At 47.6% G+C, this 25,220-nt stretch overlaps 1 protein-coding gene across 2 annotated transcripts in view; it reads left to right on the forward strand.

The window, feature by feature from the left end:
• Window positions 1-25,220, forward strand: part of LOC112240869 (plexin-B3) — a 184,392-nt gene that overhangs the window by 110,244 nt on the left and 48,928 nt on the right. The window contains exons 12-21 of one of the 2 annotated variants that reach the window (XM_042304332.1): window positions 137-253; window positions 1,853-1,943; window positions 2,101-2,273; window positions 3,003-3,154; window positions 4,821-4,926; window positions 9,346-9,482; window positions 9,772-9,948; window positions 13,571-13,715; window positions 16,789-17,022; window positions 18,503-18,661. In XM_042304332.1, the coding sequence (XP_042160266.1) occupies window positions 137-253; window positions 1,853-1,943; window positions 2,101-2,273; window positions 3,003-3,154; window positions 4,821-4,926; window positions 9,346-9,482; window positions 9,772-9,948; window positions 13,571-13,715; window positions 16,789-17,022; window positions 18,503-18,661 (1,491 nt within the window). The remainder of the gene's footprint in view (window positions 1-136; window positions 254-1,852; window positions 1,944-2,100; window positions 2,274-3,002; window positions 3,155-4,820; window positions 4,927-9,345; window positions 9,483-9,771; window positions 9,949-13,570; window positions 13,716-16,788; window positions 17,023-18,502; window positions 18,662-25,220) is intronic. The other variant, XM_042304333.1, reaches the window with a different exon arrangement.

A 25,220-nucleotide genomic window follows, 5' to 3' on the forward strand; every position in this document is an offset into this window, starting at 1 on the left:
TAATCTAGTGGGTTTACTGAAACATTTAGAATAATCTGTACTGTCTGGTTTATCTAGTGGGTTTACTGAAACATTTAGAATAATATCTGTCTGGTTGGTTTATCTGAGACAGAGACAGGTGTGTTGTCATCTTCAGGTTGAGGAACAGTATACCTGTGTGGTGGTCGTTGTGGGGGAGGAGCTTAAACTGAACGCCATTCTGAAGAAAGACCCAGAAACCAAGGTCACCACCTTTACATGCTCTGTCCACCAGGTATTTAAACACAAACCCTGACACACACACACACACACACACACACACACACACACACATTTAAACACAAACCCTGACACACACACACACACACACACACACACACACACACACATTTAAACACAAACCCTGACACACACACACACACACACACACACACACACACATTTAAACACAAACCCTGACACACACACACACACACACACACACACACACACACATTTAAACACAAACCCTGACACACACACACACACACACACACACACACACATTTAAACACAAACCCTGACACACACACACACACACACACATTTAAACACAAACCCTGACACACACACACACTTCTTAGTGATCCCTTCGCTCGCCAATCCTGTTAACGGGATTTATTTGACATCACCCAGTGAAATAGCAGAGCGCCAAATTCAAAAACAGAAATACTCATAATAATAATTCATGAATCAAGTGTTAAACATGGGTTTAAAGATGAACACAGTGTCAGATTTCAAAAAGGCTTTACGGCGAAAGCAAACCGTGCTGTTATCTGAGGACAGCACCCCATCAAACAAACACATGACAATAATATTTCAACCCGCCAGGCGTGACACAAAACTCAGAAATAACGTGCCTTTTCCTTTGAAGATCTTCATTTGGCACTCCAATATGTCCCATAAACATCATAAATGGTCGTTTTATTCGATAAATTCTGTTGTTATATCTCCAAAATGTCCATTTATTTGGCGCGTGTGATCCAGAAAATACATCGGTTCCAACGCACACAACATGACTACACATTATCTAATAAGTTACCGGTAAACTTGATCCAAACATTTCAAACAACTTTCCTAATACAACTTTAGGTGTACGTAAATAATCGATACAATTTGAGACGGAATAAACTGTGTTCAGAGGAGGAAAACAAAGTAAAGTATTGTGTTCAATACCGGAGGCTGAATAATTTTGCACGCCCAATTTTTCAGTTTTTGATTTGTTAAAAAAGTTTGAAATATCCAATAAATATTGTTCCACTTCATGATTGTGTCCCACTTGTTGTTGATTCTCCACAAATAAATACAGTTTTATATCTTTATGTTTGAAGCCTGAAATGTGGCAAAAGGTCGCGAAGTTCAAGGGGGCCGAATACTTTCGCAAGGCACTGTATATTTAAACATACTTTTAATAATCCACAACAGTACAAATATAGTATGACTTTGTATATAACAATAATAACCTCTCTGCCGGCCCCTCTCTGCCCTCTCCTCTCTGCCCTCCCCTCTCTGCCCTCCCCTCTCTGCCGGCCCCTCTCTGCCCTCCCCTCTCTGCCCTCCCCTCTCTGCCGGCCCCTCTCTGCCCTCCCCTCTCTGCCCTCCCCTCTCTGCCCTCCCCTCTCTGCCCTCCCCTCTCTGCCCGCCCCTCTCTGCCCGCCCCTCTCTGCCCTCCCCTCTCTGCCGGCCCCTCTCTGCCCTCCCCTCTCTGCCCTCCCCTCTCTGCCGGCCCCTCTCTGCCGGCCCATCTCTGCCCTCCCCTCTCTGCCCTCCCCTCTCTGCCCTCCCCTCTCTGCCCTCCCCTCTCTGCCGGCCCCTCTCTGCCCTCCCCTCTCAGTTCCAGTTCACTTTAAAACATTTGGAGTACTCTGCTCCCATCTATCTGCGAAGAGGTTTCCATCGCATCGACTCTGCTCCCGACCTCAGACGTGAGACGTCTCTGTTGAATTCTATACTGTGTTCCATTCACTGCTATCACTTGAGAATGAAGAAAATGTATATTTCTCAACTCTTGGAGTACAATTTCAAGTGGAATTAAAAGATACTTTGACATTGGAGGTAACCGGTGTGTTGTGTTGTCCACAGTGCAGCTATATGACTGTTCAGTGGGCCAGTCTGACTGTAGTCAGTGCAGAGCGGTGTCTTCAGGGTACGGCTGTGTCTGGTGTGGTGGAGAGACACCAGGCTGTGTCTACAATCTCTCCTGTACCAGCTCACCTGGGCCCGCTGACACCTGTCCCTCGCCTCAGATCACACAGGTACACACACATCGCTCTGAACATCACTGTCCTGTACCTGGGTTTATAAAGGGTCTCAGAGAAGAAGCGTTGTTCTGGATTCAGGTTCATTAGGATCTGAGATGCTTTGTGAATATATATCTTCTAATGAAGATTTTAGTGACAAAAACAACATTGAGACTTTAGTGATACAAAAACAACGTTTTGACAGAAGTTTGTTCAACTCCTATACCATGTTGTTTTTGGATATTAGTAAAGCCCTTCTCCTGTTCTGTCCTCTCTTCTCCTGTCCTCTCTTCTCCTGTCCTCTCTTCTCCTGTCCTCTCTTCTCCTGTCCTCTCTTCTCCTGTTCTGTCCTCTCCTGTTTTGTCCTCTCTGTTCTGTCCTCTCTGTTCTGTCCTCTCCTGTTCTGTCCTCTCCTGTCCTCTCTTCTCCTCACCTGTTCTGTCCTGTCCTCTCCTGTCCTCTCCTGATCTGTCCTCTCCTCCTCACCTGTTCTGTCCTCTCCTGTCCTCTCCTCTCCTGTTCTGTCCTCTCCTGTTCTGTCCTGTCTTGTTCTCTCTTGTCCTGATCTGTCCTCTCCTGATCTGTCCTCTCCTGTTCTGTCGTCTCCTGATCTGTCCTCTCCTGGTCTGTCCTCTCCTGTTTTGTCCTGTCCTCTCCTGTTTTGTCCTGTCCTCTCCTGTTTTGTCCTGTCCTCTCCTGGTCTGTGCTGTTTTATCCTGTTCTGTCCCGTTTTGTCCCTGTCAGATCCAGCCAGTGAGTGGTCCGGTGGAGGGTGGTGTTCTGATCACCATCCGTGGGTCCAACCTGGGGATGCAGTACCAGGACATCCAGGGAGGAGTGACTGTAGCTGGGGTCAACTGTCTGCCTCAGTCCCATGGATACCTCATCTCTACCAGGTAATTACACTATGTGTGTCTGTCCTGTCTGTCTGTCCTGTCTGTCAAGTTGAAGTCCCCATTTAGCTGTTCTTCCTGACGTCGTCACTTTTCACATAAACGATCAATTGAACGTTAAAAACCATCGTGTCAAAGGATCCAACTTTCAAAACAAGTCCTTTTTGGCTAGCCACAACAGTCGACGAGCTAGCTAGCCACAACAGTCGACGAGCTAGCTAGACACAACAGTCGACGAGCTAGCTAGACACAACAGTCGACTAGCTAGCGAGCTAGCTAGACACAACAGTCGACTAGCTAGCTAGCTAGCTAGACACAACAGTCGACGAGCTAGCTAGACACAACAGTCGACGAGCTAGCTAGACACAACAGTCGACGAGCTAGCTAGACACAACAGTCGACGAGCTAGCTAGACACAACAGTCGACGAGCTAGCTAGACACAACAGTCGACGAGCTAGCTAGACACAACAGTCGACGAGCTAGCTAGACACAACAGTCGACGAGCTAGCTAGACACAACAGTCGACGAGCTAGCTAGACACAACAGTCGACTAGCTAGCTAGCTACAACAGTCGACTAGCTAGCTACAACAGTCGACTGACTAGCTAGCTAGACACAACAGTCGACTGACTAGCTAGCTAGACACAACAGTCGACTAGCTAGCTAGACACAACAGTCGACTAGCTAGCTAGACACAACAGTCGACTAGCTAGCTACAACAGTCGACTGACTAGCTAGCTAGACACAACAGTCGACTGACTAGCTAGCTAGACACAACAGTCGACTGACTAGCTAGCTAGACACAACAGTCGACTGACTAGCTAGCTAGACACAACAGTCGACTGACTAGCTAGCTAGACACAACAGTCGACTGACTAGCTAGCTAGACACAACAGTCGACTGACTAGCTAGCTAGACACAACAGTCGACTGACTAGCTAGCTAGACACAACAGTCGACTGACTAGCTAGCTAGACACAACAGTCGACTGACTAGCTAGCTAGACACAACAGTCGACTAGCTAGCTAGCTAGACACAACAGTCGACTAGCTAGCTAGCTAGACACAACAGTCGACTAGCTAGCTAGCTAGACACAACAGTCGACTAGCTAGCTAGCTAGACACAACAGTCGACTAGCTAGCTAGCTAGACACAACAGTCGACTAGCTAGCTAGCTAGACACAACAGTCGACTAGCTAGCTAGCTAGACACAACAGTCGACTAGCTAGCTAGCTAGACACAACAGTCGACTAGCTAGCTAGCTAGCTAGACACAACAGTCGACTAGCTAGCTAGGTAGCTGTTTAGATTTTACCACATTCACTCATTTGTTTGTAAATAATGAACAAGCTACCAAATGTTGTTGTCAAACTGTCAACAGAGCAGCAAACAAGCAATAAGATATGTCAAATAATAGTCTAAAAATATCAGATTTGACCGTTCAGACACACCTACGGAGGTGGCTTGAAATATCTGAAACCATTTGCTTTTCGGCCGTTCAGACTGCAGGAAACAGGTTCCAGTCGGTTATATATGTTTTTAATTTTTTTTTTTTTGAGTCAATTGGAACATGAACAGGGCTTCAGACTACAAGGCTCTGTGTGTGTGTGTTACAAGTATTTGTTTTTCCTGTGTGTTAATTGCTAATTGGTCGTGTGTGTGTGTATTCCAGGATAGTGTGTGAGCTCCAGCCCAGTAAACAGGAGACAGAGGGACCAGTCATTGTTTCCGTTAGAGACTCAGAACCAGGACAGTCTCTGCAGATATTCACCTACCAGGTATGTAACACACACATATACTCACTCACTTCACGGGGCAAAAACCCTGTGCTAACCTGGAGCGCGAGTACATGACATTACAACGCTGCTTCCTAACGTTTTACCACAGATGTCTGGAGCTGGCACTGTCATAGTCCACGTGGGATCATATGACATTAGGAGGGTTAGCTTGAAACTGATGAAAATTGATTTTAAAGAACTGATTCTAGCTCTGAAAGATTACAAAAAGCAATTATTTCAGGCCCGTCTGTGAAAGATTCGGCCCCTCTCTGCCCTCCCCTCTCTACCGGCCCCTCTCTACCGGCCCCTCTCTGCCCTCCCCTCTCTGCCCTCCCCTCTCTGCCCTCCCCTCTCTGCCCTCCCCTCTCTACTCAAATCAAATTTCATAAAGGAAAACGTCCCTGGCGGGTGGAACACATATGACAGCTTGTTACACAAACGAAAAGGGCTGGGTTTGAGTGAAAGAGCGGGAAGACTGAGGGACACTGAGGGACACAAGGCGAAGCTGTGCTATCGTAAATACAGTCTCTTATGCATTCTAAATTACCGGCCATTTGGAAAAGGAAAATGCAATAAATATTTACTCTGAGCTGCGCTTCAGTAGGTTGGTGGTAGATGGAAGGCCGTGTTGCCAAACCGAGTCATCTGTCCTTTGAAGAATGTCTCTGGTGGTCAATTATACATTGTAGTAACATCGTTGGGTGATAGACGGGATACTCTGTCTGTTCCTTCCTAACCCTCGTTTGCAGCAGCTGTTGCTAACTCAACGGCTAGGAGGTATCACTTCTGTAGTGTATAAGAGTTCAAAGTTCATACCATTTGCAACCAAAGTTCACGCTGATGTTGGCTTCGTTCTGTAGTTATAATCTGAACCATTCTGACATAGGACCGTCGTCCTCACATCATCGGAACAGGAAGTTATGTTGTCGTCAAGGGCTTATATAGGAAGGGAGAGGAGGGTGTGTTTGAAAAGTTTTATAGCCCATGTCCCTTCACAGGGGAGGGCCACTGATTATGATAACCTAAATGTCACATTTTAAAATCACATTTCATCCCATCACGAATAATTTCATGTTCAAACATTTAAATTGAACAACAATTCCATGTGAATCCGATAACTCTGATGTGTAGACTTTCCACTGTAGAGTTTGTCATCCTATCATTGATGAGAATGTCCCAGATGACAACCGAACTGACATCATATTCATTAAATAACGAGCCTAGTCGGTTTGGCCACGGAAAAATACAGAAACCTTCCCGCTAGCCATGATTGGCTGAGATAATGGATGGGCTGGACATGCCAAGAGATGAATCCGGATTGGTCTGCCATGTAGCATGCTTCCGTCTTTAACATGAGCTGCTAAATGTGTGAATAATCTACAGCGTTTTTTCTTGAAAGATACCATGAAGAACTTAAGTTTTGCTGTTCTCAACATTGCCACCCTGAAGTTAATAGCGCGACAAAGCTCTGTGGGTAAACATTGCGATAGACTACTGTCATGACGTTGGCCTGGTCGGTAGGTTTATGACAGTCAAATACCTCTTCCCCCCTTTTTCTTCTCTCTACACTACTGAGGTTACATTTGCAAAACCCTTGGTTAACATAGAGATTCTGGGAACATCAGAAGGTGGGGGGAAATGAACTATATTCTGGTAATACGACCAATTGAACATGTGCGGTGGTACTTAAGCCATTTTGCCACAACTTTAGAAGTATGCTTGGGCTCATAGTTCATTTGGAAGACCCATTTTGCGACCAAGCTTTAACTTCCTGACTGATGTCTTGAGATGTTGCTTCAATATATCCACATTTTCCTGTCTCATGATGCCATCTATTTTGTGAAGTGCACCAGTACCTCCTGCAGCAAGGCACCCCCACAACATGATGCTGCCACCCACGTTCTTCACGGTTGGGATGGTGTTCTTTGGCTTGTAAGCCTCCCCCTTTTCCTCCAAACATAACGATGGTCATTATGGCCAAACAGTTCTCTTTTTGTTTCATCAGACCAGAGGACATTTATCCAAAAAGTATGATCTTTGTCCCCATGTGCAGTTGCAAACCATAGTCTGGCTTTTTTATGGCTGTTTTGGAGCAGTGGCTTCTTCCTTGCTGAGCGGCCTTTCAGGTTATGTCGATATAGGACTCGTTTTACTGTGGATATAGATACTTCTGTACCTGTTTCCTCCAGCATCTTCACAGAGTCCTTTGCTGTTGTTCTGGGATTGATTTGGGACTTTTCGCACCAAAGCACATTCATCTCCAGGAGACCGAACGCGTCTCCTTCCTGAGTGGTATGACGGCTGCGTGGTCCCATTATGTTTTTATTTGCGTACTGTTGTTTGTACAGATGAACGTGGTACCTTCAGGTGTTTGGAAATTGCTCCCAAGGATGAACCAGACGTATGGAGGTCTACACTTTTTTTTCTGAGGTCTTGGTTGATTTCTTTTGATTTTCCCATGATGTCAAGCAAAGAGACACTGAGTTCGAAGGTAGGCCTTGAAATACATCCACAGGTACACATCCAATTGACTCAAATGATGTCAACTAGCCTATCAGAAGCTTCTAAAGCCATGGCATCATTTTCTGGAATTTTCCAAGCTGTTTAAAGGCACAGTCAACTTAGTGTATGTAAACTTCTGACCCACTGGAATTGTGATACAGTGAATTGTAAGTGAAATAATCTGTCTGTAAACAATTGTTGGAAAACTTACTTGTGTCATGCACAAAGTAGATGTCCTAACCGACTTGCCAAAACTATAGTTTGTTAACAAGAAATTTGTGGAGTGGTTGAAAAACGAGTTTTAATGACTCCAGCCTAAGTGTATGTAAACTTCCAACTTCAACTGTATATGTGAGGATGCTGTTCATCGACTACAGCTCAGCCTTCAATACCATAGTGTCCTAACAGCTCATTACAAAGCTCACGGCCCTGGGTCTGAACTCCTCCCTATGTAACTGGGTCCTGGACTTCCTGACGGGCCGCCCAGGTGGTGAAGGTAGGCAATATTACTTAATCGACACTGATTCTCAACACGGGGGCCCCACAAGGGTGCGTACTCAGTCCCCTCCTGTATTCCCTGTATACCCACGACTATGTGGCCTCACACAGTTCCAACTTCATCAAGTTCTCTAATGACATGACAGTAGTAGGCCTGATCACCAGCAACCACGAGACAACCACGAGACAACCACGAGACAACCACGAGACAGGGAGAAGGTTGTCACTCTGACCGCGTGGTGCCAGGTAAACAACCTGTCCTTCAACGTTAGCAAAACAAAAGAGTTGACCAAGCTGGACACGCCCCCATTCTCATCAACGGGGCCTCTGTGGAGATAGTCAAACTACTGAATTCCTCGACGTACACATCTCAGAGAAGCTGAAATTGTCTTCACACGGACATCGTGGTGAAGAAGGCACGACAGTGACTCTTCAACCTCAGGATGCTGAAGAAATTCAACCTTTCCCAGAGGGCCCTCACAGTGTTACACAGGAGCACCATCGAGAGCTTCACCGCCTGGTACGGCAACTCCACCGCGCGCCGCGAGGCTCTTTGGAGGGTGATACCGTGCAGCTGAACGCACCACTGGGTGAACACTGCCTGCCCAACACCAGGTGTTGCAGGAAGGCCAGGAAGATCATCAGGAACCCAAACCAACCACCCAAGTCACGCCCGGTTCTTCCTGCTTCAATCGTTCCCACACGGGCAGTGGTGGAGCATCATGGCAAACACTGGAAGACTGGCCCATAGACACTGGCCCATAGACACTGGCCCATAGAGACTGGCCCATAGAGACTGGCCCATAGAGACTGGCCCATAGAGACTGGCCCATAGAGACTGGCCCATAGAGACTGGCCCATAGAGACTGGCCCATAGTTTCTACCCTCAGACCACCAGACTGCTGAATAGCCACCACTAGTCAGCTACCGACCAGCTACCATTGTCATTATTTTATTTAACTTAGTCCTGTTGGAGCTCGGAGCCTAAGATTTTCACTGTACCCTGAAATCACACCTAGAACCCTGTACACGTGACTATTAAACACATCTCAATCTGACCCCCAGTTGACCGGTATAGTCCCTGATAAGGGCCCTGTTTCAGGAGGGACCAGCCTGACAGTCCAGGGTTACAGCTATGGTTAGATACTACAGTATAAACATGTCTCCCTCTGTGTAGGACACCCAGTTAACCGGTATTGTCCCTGATAAGGGCCCTGTTTCAGGAGGGACCAGCCTGACAGTCCAGGGTTACAGCTATGGTTAGATACTACAGTATAAACATGTCTCCCTCTGTGTAGGACCCCCAGTTAACCGGTATTGTCCCTGATAAGGGCCCTGTATCAGGAGGGACCAGCCTGAAAGTCCAGGGTTACAGCTATGGTTAGATACTACAGTATAAACATGTCTCCCTCTGTGTAGGACCCCCAGTTGACTGCTATAGTCCCTGATAAGGGCCCTGTATCAGGAGGGACCAGCCTGACAGTCCAGGGGACTCGGCTACTAACGGGACAGAGGAAGGACCTGACAGCATACGTAGGACAACAACCCTGCTACATGTAAGCCCTGCTACAATATCTGCTTTAGCTGTCTGTCTGTCTGTGTGTGTCTCTCCCCCCCCACACACACACTCGCACACAATAACCCTGCTATAGTGTTGAGGAGGTGAATGGGACTCACCTGGTATGCAGGACCAGCCCCAGTAACCAGAGACACCATAATGATAACTCTCTCTCTCTCCTCTTCCCCAGTGTTGAGGAGGTGAATGGGACTCACCTGGTATGCAGGACCAGCCCCAGTAACCAGACAGACACCATAATGATAACTCTCCTCTCTCCTCTTCCTCAGTGTTGAGGAGGTGAATGGGACTCACCTGGTATGCAGGACCAGCCCCAGTAACCAGACAGCAGAGCTGACAGTGAGGGTGTTGTTTGGGAAGGCAGAGAGGAGCGTACCTGGGCATGTGTTTCACTACATGGAGGACCCTGTCATCACCGCAGCATCGCCTGCTGAGAGCTTCTACGAGTGAGGAACACTTATTGGAGAATTGAATGTGTCCCAAATGGCAACCTATTCCCTATATAGTGTTTCCTATTCCCTATATAGTGTTTCCTATTCCCTATATAGTGTTCCCTATTCCCTATATAGTGTTCCCTATTCCCCATATCGTGTTCCCTATTCCCCATATAGTGTTCCCTATTCCCCATATAGTGTTCCCTATTCCCCATATAGTGTTCCCTATTCCCCATATAGTGTTCCCTATTCCCCATATAGTGTTCCCTATTCCCCATATAGTGTTCCCTATTCCCCATATAGTGTTTCCTATTCCCCATATAGTGTTTCCTATTCCCCATATAGTGTTTCCTATTCCCTATATAGTGTTTCCTATTCCCTATATAGTGTTTCCTATTCCCTATATAGTGTTTCCTATTCCCTATATAGTGTTCCCTATTCCCCATATAGTGCTCTATAGACGCTGGTCAAAAGTAGTGCACTAGATAGGGAATAGGGTAGTAGATGGGGAATAGGGTAGTAGATGGGGAATAGGGTAGTAGATGGGGAATAGGGCAGTAGATGGGGAATGGGGCAGTAGATGGGGAATAGGGCAATAGATGGGGAATGGGGCAGTAGATGGGGAATAGGGTAGTAGATGGGGCAATAGATGGTTAATAGGACAGTAGATGGGGAATAGGGCAGTAGATGGGGAATAGGGCATTTGATGAGGCAGTAGATGGGGAATAGGACACTAAATAGGGCACTAGATGGGGAATAGGGCAATATATGGGGCAGTAGATTGGGAATGGGGCAATAGATGGGGAATGGGGCTCTAGATGGGGAATGGGGCAATAGATAGGGCACTAGATGGGGAATAGGGCAGTATATGGGGCAGTAGATTGGGAATGGGGCAGTAGATGGGGCAGTTGATGGGGAGTAGGGCAGTAGATATTGCAGTAGATGGGGGAATAGGGCAGTGGATGGGGAATAGGGCAGTAGATGGGGAATAGGGCAGTGGATGGGGAATAGGGCAGTAGATGGGGAATAGGGCAGTAGATATTGCAGTGGATGGGGAATAGGGCAGTGGATGGGGAATAGGGCAGTAGATATTGCAGTTGATGGGGAATAGGGCAGTTGATGGGGAATAGGGCAGTAGATATTGCAGTGGATGGGGAATAGGGCAGTGGATGGGGAATAGGGCAGTAGATATTGCAGTAGATGGGGAATAGGGCAGTTGATGGGGAATAGGGCAGTTGATGGGGAATAGGGCAGTGGATGGGGAATAGGGCAGTGGATGGGGAATAGGGCAGTTGATGGGGAATAGGGCAGTAGATATTGCAGTAGATGGGGAATAGGGCAGTTGATGGGGAGTAGGGCAGTAGATATTGCAGTAGATGGGGAATAGGGCAGTGGATGGGGAATAGGGCAGTAGATGGGGAATATTGCAGTGGATGGGGAATGGGGCAGTGGATGGGGAATGGGGCAGTGGATGGGGAATAGGGCAGTGGATGGGGAATAGGGCAGTGGATGGGGAATAGGGAAGTGGATGGGGAATAGGGCAGTGGATGGGGAATAGGGCAGTGGATGGGGAATGGGGCAGTGGATGGGGAATGGGGCAGTGGATGGGGAATGGGGCAGTGGATGGGGAATGGGGCAGTAGATGGGGAATAGGGCAGTAGATATTGCAGTAGATGGGGAATAGGGCATTGGATGGGGCAGTAGATGAGGAATAGGGCAGTAGATATTGCAGTAGATGGGGAATAGGGCAGTTGATGGGGAATAGGGCAGTAGATATTGCAGTGGATGGGGAATAGGGCAGTAGATGGGGAATAGGGCAGTAGATATTGCAGTAGATGGGGAATAGGGCAGTTGATGGGGAATAGGGCAGTAGATATTGCAGTTGATGGGGAATAGGGCAGTTGATGGGGAATAGGGCAGTAGATATTGCAGTGGATGGGGAATAGGGCAGTGGCTGGGGAATAGGGCAGTAGATATTGCAGTAGATGGGGAATAGGGCAGTTGATGGGGAATAGGGCAGTTGATGGGGAATAGGGCAGTGGATGGGGAATAGGGCAGTGGATGGGGAATAGGGCAGTTGATGGGGAATAGGGCATTAGATATTGCAGTAGATGGGGAATAGGGCAGTTGATGGGGAGTAGGGCAGTAGATATTGCAGTAGATGGGGAATAGGGCAGTGGATGGGGAATAGGGCAGTAGATGGGGAATATTGCAGTGGATGGGGAATGGGGCAGTGGATGGGGAATGGGGCAGTGGATGGGGAATAGGGCAGTGGATGGGGAATAGGGCAGTGGATGGGGAATAGGGCAGTGGATGGGGAATATTGCAGTGGATGGGGAATGGGGCAGTGGATGGGGAATGGGGCAGTGGATGGGGAATAGGGCAGTGGATGGGGAATAGGGCAGTGGATGGGGAATGGGGCAGTGGATGGGGAATAGGGCAGTGGATGGGGAATAGGGCAGTGAATAGGGCAGTAGATGAGGAATAGGGCAGTGGATGGGGAATAGGGCAGTGGATGGGGAATAGGGCAGTGGATGGGGAATAGGGCAGTGGATGGGGAATGGGGCAGTGGATGGGGAATAGGGCAGTAGATGGGGAATAGGGCAGTAGATATTGCAGTAGATGGGAAATAGGGCAGTAGATATTGCAGTAGATGGGGAATAGGGCAGTTGATGGGGAGTAGGACAGTAGATATTGCAGTAGATGGGGAATAGGGCAGTAGATATTGCAGTAGATGGGGAATAGGGCAGTTGATGGGGAGTAGGGCAGTAGATATTGCAGTAGATGGGGAATAGGGCAGTGGATGGGGACTAGGGCAGTAGATGGAGTATTGCAGTGGATGGGGAATGGGGCAGTGGATGGGGAATGGGGCAGTGGATGGGGAATAGGGCAGTGGATGGGGAATAGGGCAGTGGATGGGGAATGGGGCAGTGGATGGGGAATAGGGCAGTGGATGGGGAATAGGGCAGTGAATAGGGCAGTAGATGAGGAATAGGGCAGTGGATGGGGAATAGGGCAGTGGATGGGGAATAGGGCAGTGGATGGGGAATAGGGCAGTGGATGGGGAATGGGGCAGTGGATGGGGAATAGGGCAGTAGATGGGGAATAGGGCAGTGGATGGGGAATAGGGCAGTAGATGGGGAATGGGGCAGTGGATGGGGAATAGGGCAGTAGATGGGGAATAGGGCAGTAGATGGGGAATAGGGCAGTGGATGGGGAATGGGGCAGTGGATGGGGAATGGGGCAGTAGATGGGGAATAGGGCAATAGATGGGGAATAGGGCAGTGGATGGGGAATAGGGCAGTAGATGGGGAATAGGGCAGTAGATGGGGAATAGGGCAGTGGATGGGGAATAGGGCAGTGGATGGGGAATGGGGCAGTGGATGGGGAATAGGGCAGTGGATGGGGAACGGGGTGCCATTTAGAGCACAAATATTGCTGCAGATGAAAACCAGATTACCTGTCGGTCGGTCTCGACCAGGTGGGCCTGTCGGTCGGTCTCGACCAGGTGGGCCTGTCGGTCGGTCTCGACCAGGTGGGCCTGTCGGTCGGTCTCGACCAGGTGGGCCTGTCGGTCTGTGAATAATATAAACCAGATAGTGTGATATATCTTAATAAATGAATGTTTTTCCAGGGGTGGGCGTAGTATAAAGGTGAGTGGGCGTAGCCTGTACGTGGTCCAGCAGCCAATGCTAACTGTGTGGGTGGAGCCTAAAGAGAACACGCTGGTGAGGAGGAGGAGGAACAACCAACTGGTCTTCAACAGCATCGTTTCAAAGGTAAAGCCCGGATTGATACTGCCTTTACACAGGCATCCCAATTCTGGTACTTTTCACTAATTTGGAACAATCAGATCAGCTCTTTTGCCAATAATTGGACAAAACATCTGAATTGGTCTGTCTGTGTAAACGCAGCCATTGTATTGTCATATATTTGATGTATCAGTAAGCCTTTATGTTGATGGAATTTATATGAATGACTAGAATATTCCACCCTGAAGCAATATAATCGTATGAAATAGATTAGAATTATGTAAACCATAGTCTGTACAATATGTCTATAATAGCATCTTAAAAACAGACTGTCTGTCCAAGATTTGGTGCCGACCTTGGCTGGGGCCACTGAGAGTACTTCCCAGGGTCTCGGTCTCCCTATCTCGAGGGAGGATGGGGAGTAAGTCTCACGGATTCCCCTAATCTTTGTCGGCTGGGTAGCAGGACATTGTGTGCGTGAGAAGCCAGAATAAAATGAATTGTTTTGTTCAACAGACCAGAACGTTCCTGTGAATAAACCTTATTGACTATCATAGCTGGGCCTCGGTCTGTTTCATTTCAATCAGTATCTTACACATCCTGATGAACAGACTGAGTAGTTTAATCTAATTGGTTTATGAACATTGAGAACATAATTGTTGTCACACTTTACCAGCCTGAACAAGAGGACCACATGTGTTGTTCTCCTTCTGTTGTGTTGTCCTGGATGGTTTTAAATGCAGTGTATCCACGGGGTTGAATGGGGTTTTAAATGCAGTGTATCCACAGGATTGAATGGGTTTTTAAATGCAGTGTATCCACAGGATTGAATGGGGTTTTAAATGCAGTGTATCCACAGGATTGAATGGGGTTTTAAATGCAGTGTATCCACAGGATTGAATGGGGTTTTAAATGCAGTGTATCCACAGGATTGAATGGGGTTTTAAATGCAGTGTATCCACAGGATTGAATGGGGTTTTAAATGCAGTGTATCCACGGGGTTGAATGGGGTTTTAAATGCAGTGTATCCACGGGGTTGAATGGGGTTTTAAATGCAGTGTATCCACAGGATTGAATGGGGTTTTAAATGCAGTGTATCCATGGGGTTGAATGGGGTTTTAAATGCAGTGTATCCACAGGATTGAATGGGGTTTTAAATGCAGTGTATCCACAGGATTGAATGGGGTTTTAAATGCAGTGTATCCACAGGGTTGAATGGGGTTTTAAATGCAGTTGTCGTGTCTTTGGCTATGCCGGATTAAGTGATATGACATGCTATTCTATAAAATAATTTCTCTGTAATTAATATTACCTGATTGAGCTAATCGTGTAAATGTAATTAACTAGACAATCGGGGCACCACGAAATAATATTTATAGAGCTGTTATCTTCCGAATAAACTCTTAAAGACCTAGTAATATTTTACATCAATAGCAGTCAATATTAATCGTCACCTTAATTCAGTCTCATCTGAAAGTTTAAATTCTTGGTTATCTTCATGAACCCTGGCTAACAAGTTGAATCAGCAATACAAAATTGGGTTTCATTATTTATTTACTAAATACCTAACTAATCACACAGAATTACATATACACAGAATTAATCATAACTTGATTACAAATTACATCATAAAGGAAAACGTCCCTAGCGGGCGGAACAGATATGACAGCTGGTTACACAAAGGAAAAGGGGCTGGTTTGAGTGAAAGAGCGGGAAGACTGAGGACCAAAGGAAGAAGCTGTGCTATCGTAAATACAGTATCTTATGCATTCTAAATTACCTCCCATTTGGAAAAGGAAAATGCAATAAATATTTACTCTGAGCTGCGCTTGGTAGGTTGGTGGTAGATGGAAGACCGTGTTGCCAAACAGAGTCCTTTGTCCTTTGAAGAATGTCTCTGGTGGTCAATTGGATACGTTGTAGTAACATCGTTGGGTGATAGACGGGATACTCTCTGTTCCTTCCTAACCCTTGTTTGCAGCTGCTGTTGCTAACTCAACAGCTAGGAGGTATCACTTCTGTAGTGAATAAGAGTTCAAAGTTCATACCATTCGCAACCAAAGCTCACGCTGATGTTGGCTTAGTTCTGTAGTTATTATCTGAACCATTCTGACATCGGACCGTCGTCCTCACATCCTCGGAACAGGAGGTTATATTGTCTTCAAGGCTTTATATAGGAAGGGAGAAAAGGGGTGTGTTTCATAGTTTTACGACCTGTCTCTTCACGTGGGCGGGCCACTGAGTCGGGCCTAATTCACTCATGAAAACCCAAATCTCACATTTTAGAAGCTAAAATCACATTTCATCCCATCACGAATAATTTCATATTCAAACATTTAAATTGAACAACAGTTCCATGTGAATCCGATGTGTAGACTTTCCACTGTAGAGTTTATGTCATCTTATCATTGATGAGAATGTCTCAGATGACAACCGAACTGACATCATATTCATTACATATGTTCAATTGGTCAGATTACCAGAATATAGTTCATTTCCCCCCCCCCACCTTCTGATGTTCCCAGAATCTCTATGTTAACCAAGAGGTTTGCAAATGTAACATCAGTAGGGTAGAGAGAGAGGAAAAAGGGGGGAAGAGGTATTTATGACTGTCATAAACCTACCCCCCAGGCCAACGTCATGACACAGTGTATCCATGGGGTTTTAAATGCAGTGTATCCATGGGGTTGAATGGGGTTTTAAATGGTCAAATAAATCAAATGGGAAGCTTCTGGACTCATGGTAATGTGGTTAACTGATTCAGACCCCAACCAACGTCTCTCTCTCTCTGTCTCTGTCTCCCTCTCTGTCTCCCTCTCTGTCTCCCTCTCTGTCTCCCTCTCTGTCTCCCTCTCTGTCTCCCTCTCTGTCTCCCTCTCTGTCTCCCTCTCTGTCTCCCTCTCTGTCTCTCTCTCTCTGTCTCTCTCTCTCTGTCTCTCTCTCTCTGTCTCCCTCTCTGTCTCCCTCTCTCTTTCTCTCTCTCTCTGTCTCTCTCTCTCTCTGTCTCTCTGTCTCTCTGTCTCTGTCTCTCTGTCTCTGTCTCTCTGTCTCTCTGTCTCTGTCTCTCGCTCTCTCTCTCTCTCTCCCGCTCTCTCTGAAGCAGGAGCGTTGTACGGTGGTCTCTTCCTCTGAGATGAACTGTTTGACCCCGCGTGTGACCCCTGACACTAAGGTCATGGGGGTGTGGTTTGAGCTGGACAACGTTAAGGTGTCGTTTGAGAGAGTCGCGGGGAAGACGTTCTCTTACTACCCCAACCCCGAGCTGTTGGCTCTGAACAGAGATGACCCGGACACACCCTACCGCTTCAAACCTGGAGGGGTCATCGCTGTAGAGGTGAGAAATTAATACATTTAAATGTATGTTTATTGTTGTCTTTATTGGTACAGTCAAATATCCCCTGGGGGGTCGACGAAATACGGTCTTAAAATCAGATTGTATCTGTATGATGTCCCCCCCCCCAGGGTAAGGACCTGACTAACCCATGTCTCCCCCAGGGTAAGGACCTGACTAACCCATGTCTCCCCCAGGGTAAGGACCTGACTAACCCAAGCCCCCCAGGGTAAGGACCTGACTAACCCATGTCTCTCCACCCACGGTAAGGACCTGACTAACCCATGTCCCCCCAGGGTAAGGACCTGACTAACCCATGTCTCCCCCAGGGTAAGGACCTGACTAACCCATGCCTCTCCCCCAGGGTAAGGACCTGACTAACCCATGCCTCTCCCCCCCAGGGTAAGGACCTGACTAACCCATGCCTCTCCTCCCCCCAGGGTAAGGACCTGACTAACCCATGCCTCTCCTCCCCCAGGGTAAGGACCTGACTAACCCATGTATCCCCCCACCCAGGGTAAGGACCTGACTAACCCATGTCTCTCCACCCACGGTAAGGACCTGACTAACCCATGCCCCCCTCCCCCATGGTAAGGACCTGACTAACCCATGTACCCCCCCCCCAGGGTAAGTACCTGACTTACCCATGCCCCCAGGGTAAGGACCTGACTAACCCATGCCTCTCCCCCATGGTAAGGACCTGACTAACCCATTTCTCTCCACCCAGGGTAAGGACCTGACTAACCCATTTCTTTCCACCCAGGGTAGGGTCCTGACTAACCCATTTCTCTCCACCCAGGGTAGGGACCTGACTAACCCATTTCTCTCCACCCAGGGTAGGGGCCTGACTAACCCATTTCTCTCCACCCAGGGTAGGGCCCTGACTAACCCATTTCTCTCCACCCAGGGTAAGGACCTGACTAACCCATTTCTCTCCACCCAGGGTAGGGACCTGACTAACCCATTTCTCTCCACCCAAGGTAGGGACCTGACTAACCCATTTCTCTCCACCCAGGGTAGGGACCTGACTAACCCATTTCTCTCCACCCAGGGTAAGGACCTGACTAACCCATTTCTTTCCACCCAGGGTAGGGACCTGACTAACCCATTTCTCTCCACCCAGGGTAGGAACCTGACTAACCCATTTCTCTCCACCCAGGGTAGGGACCTGACTAACCCATTTCTCTCCACCCAGGGTAGGGTCCTGACTTACCCATTTCTCTCCACCCAGGGTAGGGACCTGACTAACCCATTTCTCTCCACCCAGGGTAAGGACCTGACTAACCCATTTCTTTCCACCCAGGGTAGGGGCCTGACTAACCCATTTCTCTCCACCCAGGGTAGGGACCTGACTAACCCATTTCTCTCCACCCAGGGTAGGGACCTGACTAACCCGTTTATCTCCACCCAGGGTAGGGACCTGACTAACCCATTTCTCTCCACCCAGGGTAGGGACCTGACTAACCCATCTCTCTCTACCCAGGGTAAGGACCTGACGCGTGCGATGACCCGAGGGGAGGTGATAGCCAGGCTGGGGGACCAGGAGTGTGAGGTCAAGACTCTGGACAGTACTCACCTGTACTGTGAACCTCCTGAGAAACAGCCAGCCAGTCTGGGGAGCAACCAACTGCCCAGCCTGAGGGTTAGTCTACTATATCTACACACACAGCCTGAGGGTTGGTCTACTGTATCTACACACACAGCCTGAGGGTTGGTCTACTGTATCTACACACACAGCCTTGGGGTTAGTCTACTGTATCTACACACACAGCCTGAGGGTTAGTCTACTGTATCTACACACACAGCCTGAGGGTTAGTCTACTGTATCTACACACACAGCCTGATGGTTAGTCTACTGTATCTACACACACAGCCTGAGGGTTAGTCTACTGTATCTACACACACAGCCTTGGGGTTAGTCTACTGTATCTACACACACAGCCTGAGGGTTAGTCTACTGTATCTACACACACAGCCTGAGGGTTGGTCTACTGTATCTACACACACAGCCTGAGGGTTGGTCTACTGTATCTACACACACAGCCTGAGGGTTAGTCTACTGTATCTACACACACAGCCTGAGGGTTAGTCTACTGTATCTACACACACAGCCTGAGGGTTAGTCTACTATATCTACACACACAGCCTGAGGGTTAGTCTACTATAACTACACACACAGCCTGAGGGTTGGTCTACTGTATCTATACACACAGCCTTGGGGTTAGTCTACTGTATCTACACACACAGCCTGAGGGTTGGTCTACTGTATCTACACACACAGCCTGAGGGTTGGTCTACTGTATCTACACACACAGCCTGAGGGTTGGTCTACTGTATCTACACACACAGCCTTGGGGTTAGTCTACTGTATCTACACACACAGCCTTGGGGTTAGTCTACTGTATCTACACACACAGCCTGAGGGTTGGTCTACTGTATCTACACACACAGCCTGAGGGTTGGTCTACTGTATCTACACACACAGCCTTGGGGTTAGTCTACTGTATCTACACACACAGCCTTGGGGTTAGTCTACTGTATCTACACACACAGCCTGAGGGTTAGTCTACTGTATCTACACACACAGCCTGAGGGTTGGTCTACTGTATCTACACACACAGCCTTGGGGTTAGTCTACTGTATCTACACACACAGCCTGAGGGTTAGTCTACTGTATCTACACACACAGCCTGAGGGTTAGTCTACTGTATCTACACACACAGCCTTGGGGTTAGTCTACTGTATCTACACACACAGCCTGAGGGTTAGTCTACTGTATCTACACACACAGCCTGAGGGTTGGTCTACTGTATCTACACACACAGCCTGAGGGTTGGTCTACTGTATCTACACACACAGCCTGAGGGTTAGTCTACTGTATCTACACACACAGCCTGAGGGTTAGTCTACTGTATCTACACACACAGCCTGAGGGTTAGTCTACTATATCTACACACACAGCCTGAGGGTTAGTCTACTATAACTACACACACAGCCTGAGGGTTGGTCTACTGTATCTATACACACAGCCTTGGGGTTAGTCTACTGTATCTACACACACAGCCTGAGGGTTGGTCTACTGTATCTACACACACAGCCTGAGGGTTGGTCTACTGTATCTACACACACAGCCTGAGGGTTGGTCTACTGTATCTACACACACAGCCTTGGGGTTAGTCTACTGTATCTACACACACAGCCTTGGGGTTAGTCTACTGTATCTACACACACAGCCTGAGGGTTGGTCTACTGTATCTACACACACAGCCTGAGGGTTGGTCTACTGTATCTACACACACAGCCTTGGGGTTAGTCTACTGTATCTACACACACAGCCTTGGGGTTAGTCTACTGTATCTACACACACAGCCTGAGGGTTAGTCTACTGTATCTACACACACAGCCTGAGGGTTGGTCTACTGTATCTACACACACAGCCTTGGGGTTAGTCTACTGTATCTACACACACAGCCTGAGGGTTAGTCTACTGTATCTACACACACAGCCTTGGGGTTAGTCTACTGTATCTACACACACAGCCTGAGGGTTGGTCTACTGTATCTACACACACAGCCTGAGGGTTGGTCTACTGTATCTACACACACAGCCTTGGGGTTAGTCTACTGTATCTACACACACAGCCTGAGGGTTGGTCTACTGTATCTACACACACAGCCTGAGGGTTGGTCTACTGTATCTACACACACAGCCTGAGGGTTAGTCTACTGTATCTACACACACAGCCTGAGGGTTAGTCTACTGTATCTACACAGCCTTAGGAGTTATTTCTCATATATACAAATTGACCGTACTCACCTGAACTGTGAACCTCTTGAGAAACAGCCACACAGTCAGTGAAATGCATTTATTGTTTGTTCCACCTTGTATTTTTTGTTGAACAATTTGTTTAGGTGTTTAGTATTTTTTCCCCCCTAAATTTACATGAGCAGTTCATAACTAGAAACCCCCCAATCCCGAACTACACTCTAACTAGAACCCCCAACCAGAACTACACTCTAACTAGAACCCCCAACCAGAACTACAGTCTAACTAACTAGAACCCCCCAACCAGAACTACACTCTAACTAGAACCCCCAACCAGAACTACAGTCTAACTAACTAGAACCCCCAACCAGAACTACAGTCTAACTAACTAGAACCCCCAACCAGAACTACACTCTAACTAACTAGAACCCCCAACCAGAACTACAGTCTAACTAACTAGAACTCCGAACCAGAACTACAGTCTAACTAACTAGATCCCCCCAACCAGAACTACAGTCTAACTAGAACCCCCCAACCAGAACTACAGTCTAACTAACTAGAACCCCCAACTAACTAGAACCTCCCCCAACCAGAACTACAGTCTAACTAACTAGAACCCCCAACCAGAACTACAGTCTAACTAACTAGAACCCCCCAACCAGAACTACAGTCTAGCTAACTAGAACCCCCAACCAGAACTACAGTCTAACTAGAACCCCCAACCATAACTATAGTCTAGCTAACTAGAACCCCCAACCAGAACTACAGTCTAACTAACTAGAACCCCCAACCAGAACTACAGTCTAACTAGAACCCCCCAACCAGAACTACAGTCTAACTAGAACCCCCAACCAGAACTACAGTCTAACTAACTAGAACCCCCAACCAGAACTACAGTCTAACTAACTAGAACCCCCAACCATAACTACAGTCTAGCTAACTAGAACCCCCAACCAGAACTACAGTCTAACTAACTAGAACCCCCAACCAGAACTACAGTCTAACTAACTAGATCCCCCAACCAGAACTACAGTCTAACTAACTAGAACCCCCAACCAGAACTACAGTCTAGCTAACTAGAACCCCCAACCAGAACTACAGTCTAACTAACTAGAACCCCCAACCAGAACTACAGTCTAACTAACTAGAACCCCCAACCAGAACTACAGTCTAACTAACTAGAACCCCCAACCAGAACTATAGTCTAGCTAACTGGAACAACCCCCAACCATAACTATAGTCTAGCTAACTAGAACCCCCCAACCAGAACTACAGTCTAACTAGAACCCCCAACCAGAACTACAGTCTAACTAACTAGAACCCCCAACCAGAACTACAGTCTAGCTAGAACCCCCAACCAGAACTACAATCTAACTAACTAGAACCCCCAACCAGAACTACAGTCTAACTAACTAGAACCCCCCAACCAGAACTACAGTCTAACTAACTAGAACCCCCAACCAGAACTACAGTCTAGCTAACTAGAACCCCCCAACCAGAACTACAGTCTAACTAACTAGAACCCCCAACCAGAACTACAGTCTAACTAACTAGAACCCCCAACCAGAACTACACTCTAACTAACTAGAACCCCCAACCAGAACTACAGTCTAGCTAACTAGAACCCCCAACCAGAACTACAGTCTAACTAACTAGAACCCCCAACCAGAACTAGAGTCTAACTAACTAGAACCCCCAACCAGAACTATAGTCTAGCTAACTGGAAAAACCCCCAACCATAACTATAGTCTAGCTAACTAGAACCCCCAACCAGAACTACAGTCTAACTAGAACCCCCAACCAGAACTACAGTCTAACTAACTAGAACCCCCAACCAGAACTACAGTCTAGCTAACTAGAACCCCCAACCAGGACTACAGTCTAACTAGAACCCCCAACCAGGACTACAGTCTAACTAGAACCCCCAACCACAACTACAGTCTAACTAGAACCCCCAACCAGGACTACAGTCTAACTAGAACCCCCAACCAGGACTACAGTCTAACTAGAACTCCCCCAACCACAACTACAGTCTAACTAGAACCCCCAACCACAACTACAGTCTAACTAGAACCCCCAACCACAACTACAGTCTAACTAGAACCCCCAACCAGGACTACAGTCTAACTAGAACCCCCAACCAGGACTACAGTCTAACTAGAACCCCCAACCAGGACTACAGTCTAACTAGAACCCCCAACCAGGACTACAGTCTAACTAGAACCCCCAACCAGAACTACAGTCTAGCTAACTAGAACCCCCCAACCAGGACTACAGTCTAACTATAACCCCCCAACCAGGACTACAGTCTAACTAGAACCCCCAACCACAACTACAGTCTAACTAGAACCCCCAACCAGAACTACAGTCTAACTAGAACCCCCCCCCAACCAGAACTACAGTCTAACTAGAATGTACTTGAATAAACATCATAGAAGTGTGAATATAGGAAGGGAATAATACAATAGTGGAAATAAAGGTTCTGCATTCGGAACCTACATAGCAGCTGGAGACGATGTAGTCTAATACAGAAGCATTTCTGTTCTACAAAATATATTCCCAAATACGGTACACTGCATGGCCAAAGGACACCCCTTCAAATTAGTGGATTCGGCCAAAGCCGTTGCTGACAGGTGTATAAAATCGAGCACACAGCCATTCATAGACAAACATTGGCAGTAGAATGGTCCGTACTGAAGAGCTCAGTGACTTTCAACATGGCACCGTTATAGGATGCCACCTTTCCAACAAGTCAGTTTGTCAGATTTCTGCCCTGCTAGAGCTGGTCAACTGTAAATGCTGTTATTGTGAAGTGGAAACGTCTAGAAGCAACAACGGCTCAGCCTTGAATTGCTAGGCCACCAAGCTCCTAGAACGGGACCGCCAATTACTGAAGCGTGTAGCACGTAAAAATCGTCCGTCCTCGGTTGCAACACTATCTATCCTACCCTGTCTTTCTAAGGTCTTCGAAAGCCAAGTCAACAAACAGATTACTGACCATTTAGAATCCCATCGTACCTTCTCTGCTATGCAATCTGGTTTCAGAGCTGGTCATGGGTGCACCTCAGCCACGCTCAAGGTCCTAAACGATATCATAACCGCCATCGATAAGAGACATTACTGTGCAGCCGTCTTCATCGACCTGGCCAAGGCTTTCGACTCTGTCAATCACCACATTCTTATTGGCAGACTCGACAGCCTTGGTTTCTCAAATGATTGCCTCGCCTGGTTTACCAACTACTTCTCTGATAGAGTTCAGTGTGTCAAATCTGAGGGCCTGTTGTCCGGGCCTCTGGCAGTCTATGGGGGTGCCACAGGGTTAAATTCTCGGGCCGACTCTCTTCTCTGTATACATCAATGATGTTGCCCTTGCTGCTGGTGATTCTCTGATCCATCTCTACGCAGACGACACCATTCTGTATACTTCAAATCAAATTTATTTATGTAGCCCTTCGTACATCAGCTGATATCTCAAAGTGCTGTACAGAAACCCAGCCTAAAACCGCAAACAGCAAGCAATGCAGGTGTTGAAGCACGTTGGCTAGGAAAAACTCCCTAGAAAGGCCAAAACCTAGGAAGAAACCTAGAGAGGAACCAGACTATGTGGGGTGGCCAGTCCTCTTCTGGCTGTGCCAGAACATGGCCAAGATGTTCAAATGTTCATAAATGACCAGCGTGGTCAAATAATAGGTCTGGGACAGGTAGCACGTCCGGTGAACAGGTCAGGATTCAATAGCCGCAGGCAGAACAGTTCAAACTGGAGAAGCAGCACGGCCAAATGGACTTGGGACAGCAAGGAGTCATCATGCCAGGTAGTCCTGAGGCATTGTCCTAGGGCTCAGGTCCTCCGAAGGGAGAGAAAGAAAGAGAGAATTCGAGAGAGCATACTTAAATTCACACAGGACACCGAATAGGACCGGAGAAATACTCCAGATATAACAAACTGTCCCTAGCCCCCCAACACATAAACTACTGCAGCATAAATACTGGAGGCTGAGACAGGAGGGGTCAGGAGACACTGTGGCCCCATCCGATGATACCCCCGGACAGGGCCCAACAGGAAGGATATAACCCCACCCACTTTGCCAAAGCACAGCCCCCACACCACTAGAGTGATATCTTCAACCACCAACTTACCATCCTGAGACAAGGCCGAGTAGAGCCCACAAAGATCTCCACCACGGCACAACCCAAGGGGGGCGCCATCCCAGACAGGATGATCACATCAGTGACTCAACCCACTCAGGTGACGCACCCCTCCCAGGGACGGCATGAAAGAGCACCAGTAAGCCAGTGACTCAGCCCCTGTAATAGGGTTAGAGGCAGAGAATCCCAGTGGAGAGAGGGGAACCGGCCAGGCAGCGACAGCAAGGGCGGTTCGTTGCTCCAGAGCCTTTCCGTTCACCTTCCCACTCCTGGGCCAGACTACACTCAAT

This window comes from Oncorhynchus tshawytscha, linkage group LG22 (genome assembly GCF_018296145.1).
Source record: "Oncorhynchus tshawytscha isolate Ot180627B linkage group LG22, Otsh_v2.0, whole genome shotgun sequence".
Lineage (NCBI taxonomy): Eukaryota > Metazoa > Chordata > Actinopteri > Salmoniformes > Salmonidae > Oncorhynchus > Oncorhynchus tshawytscha.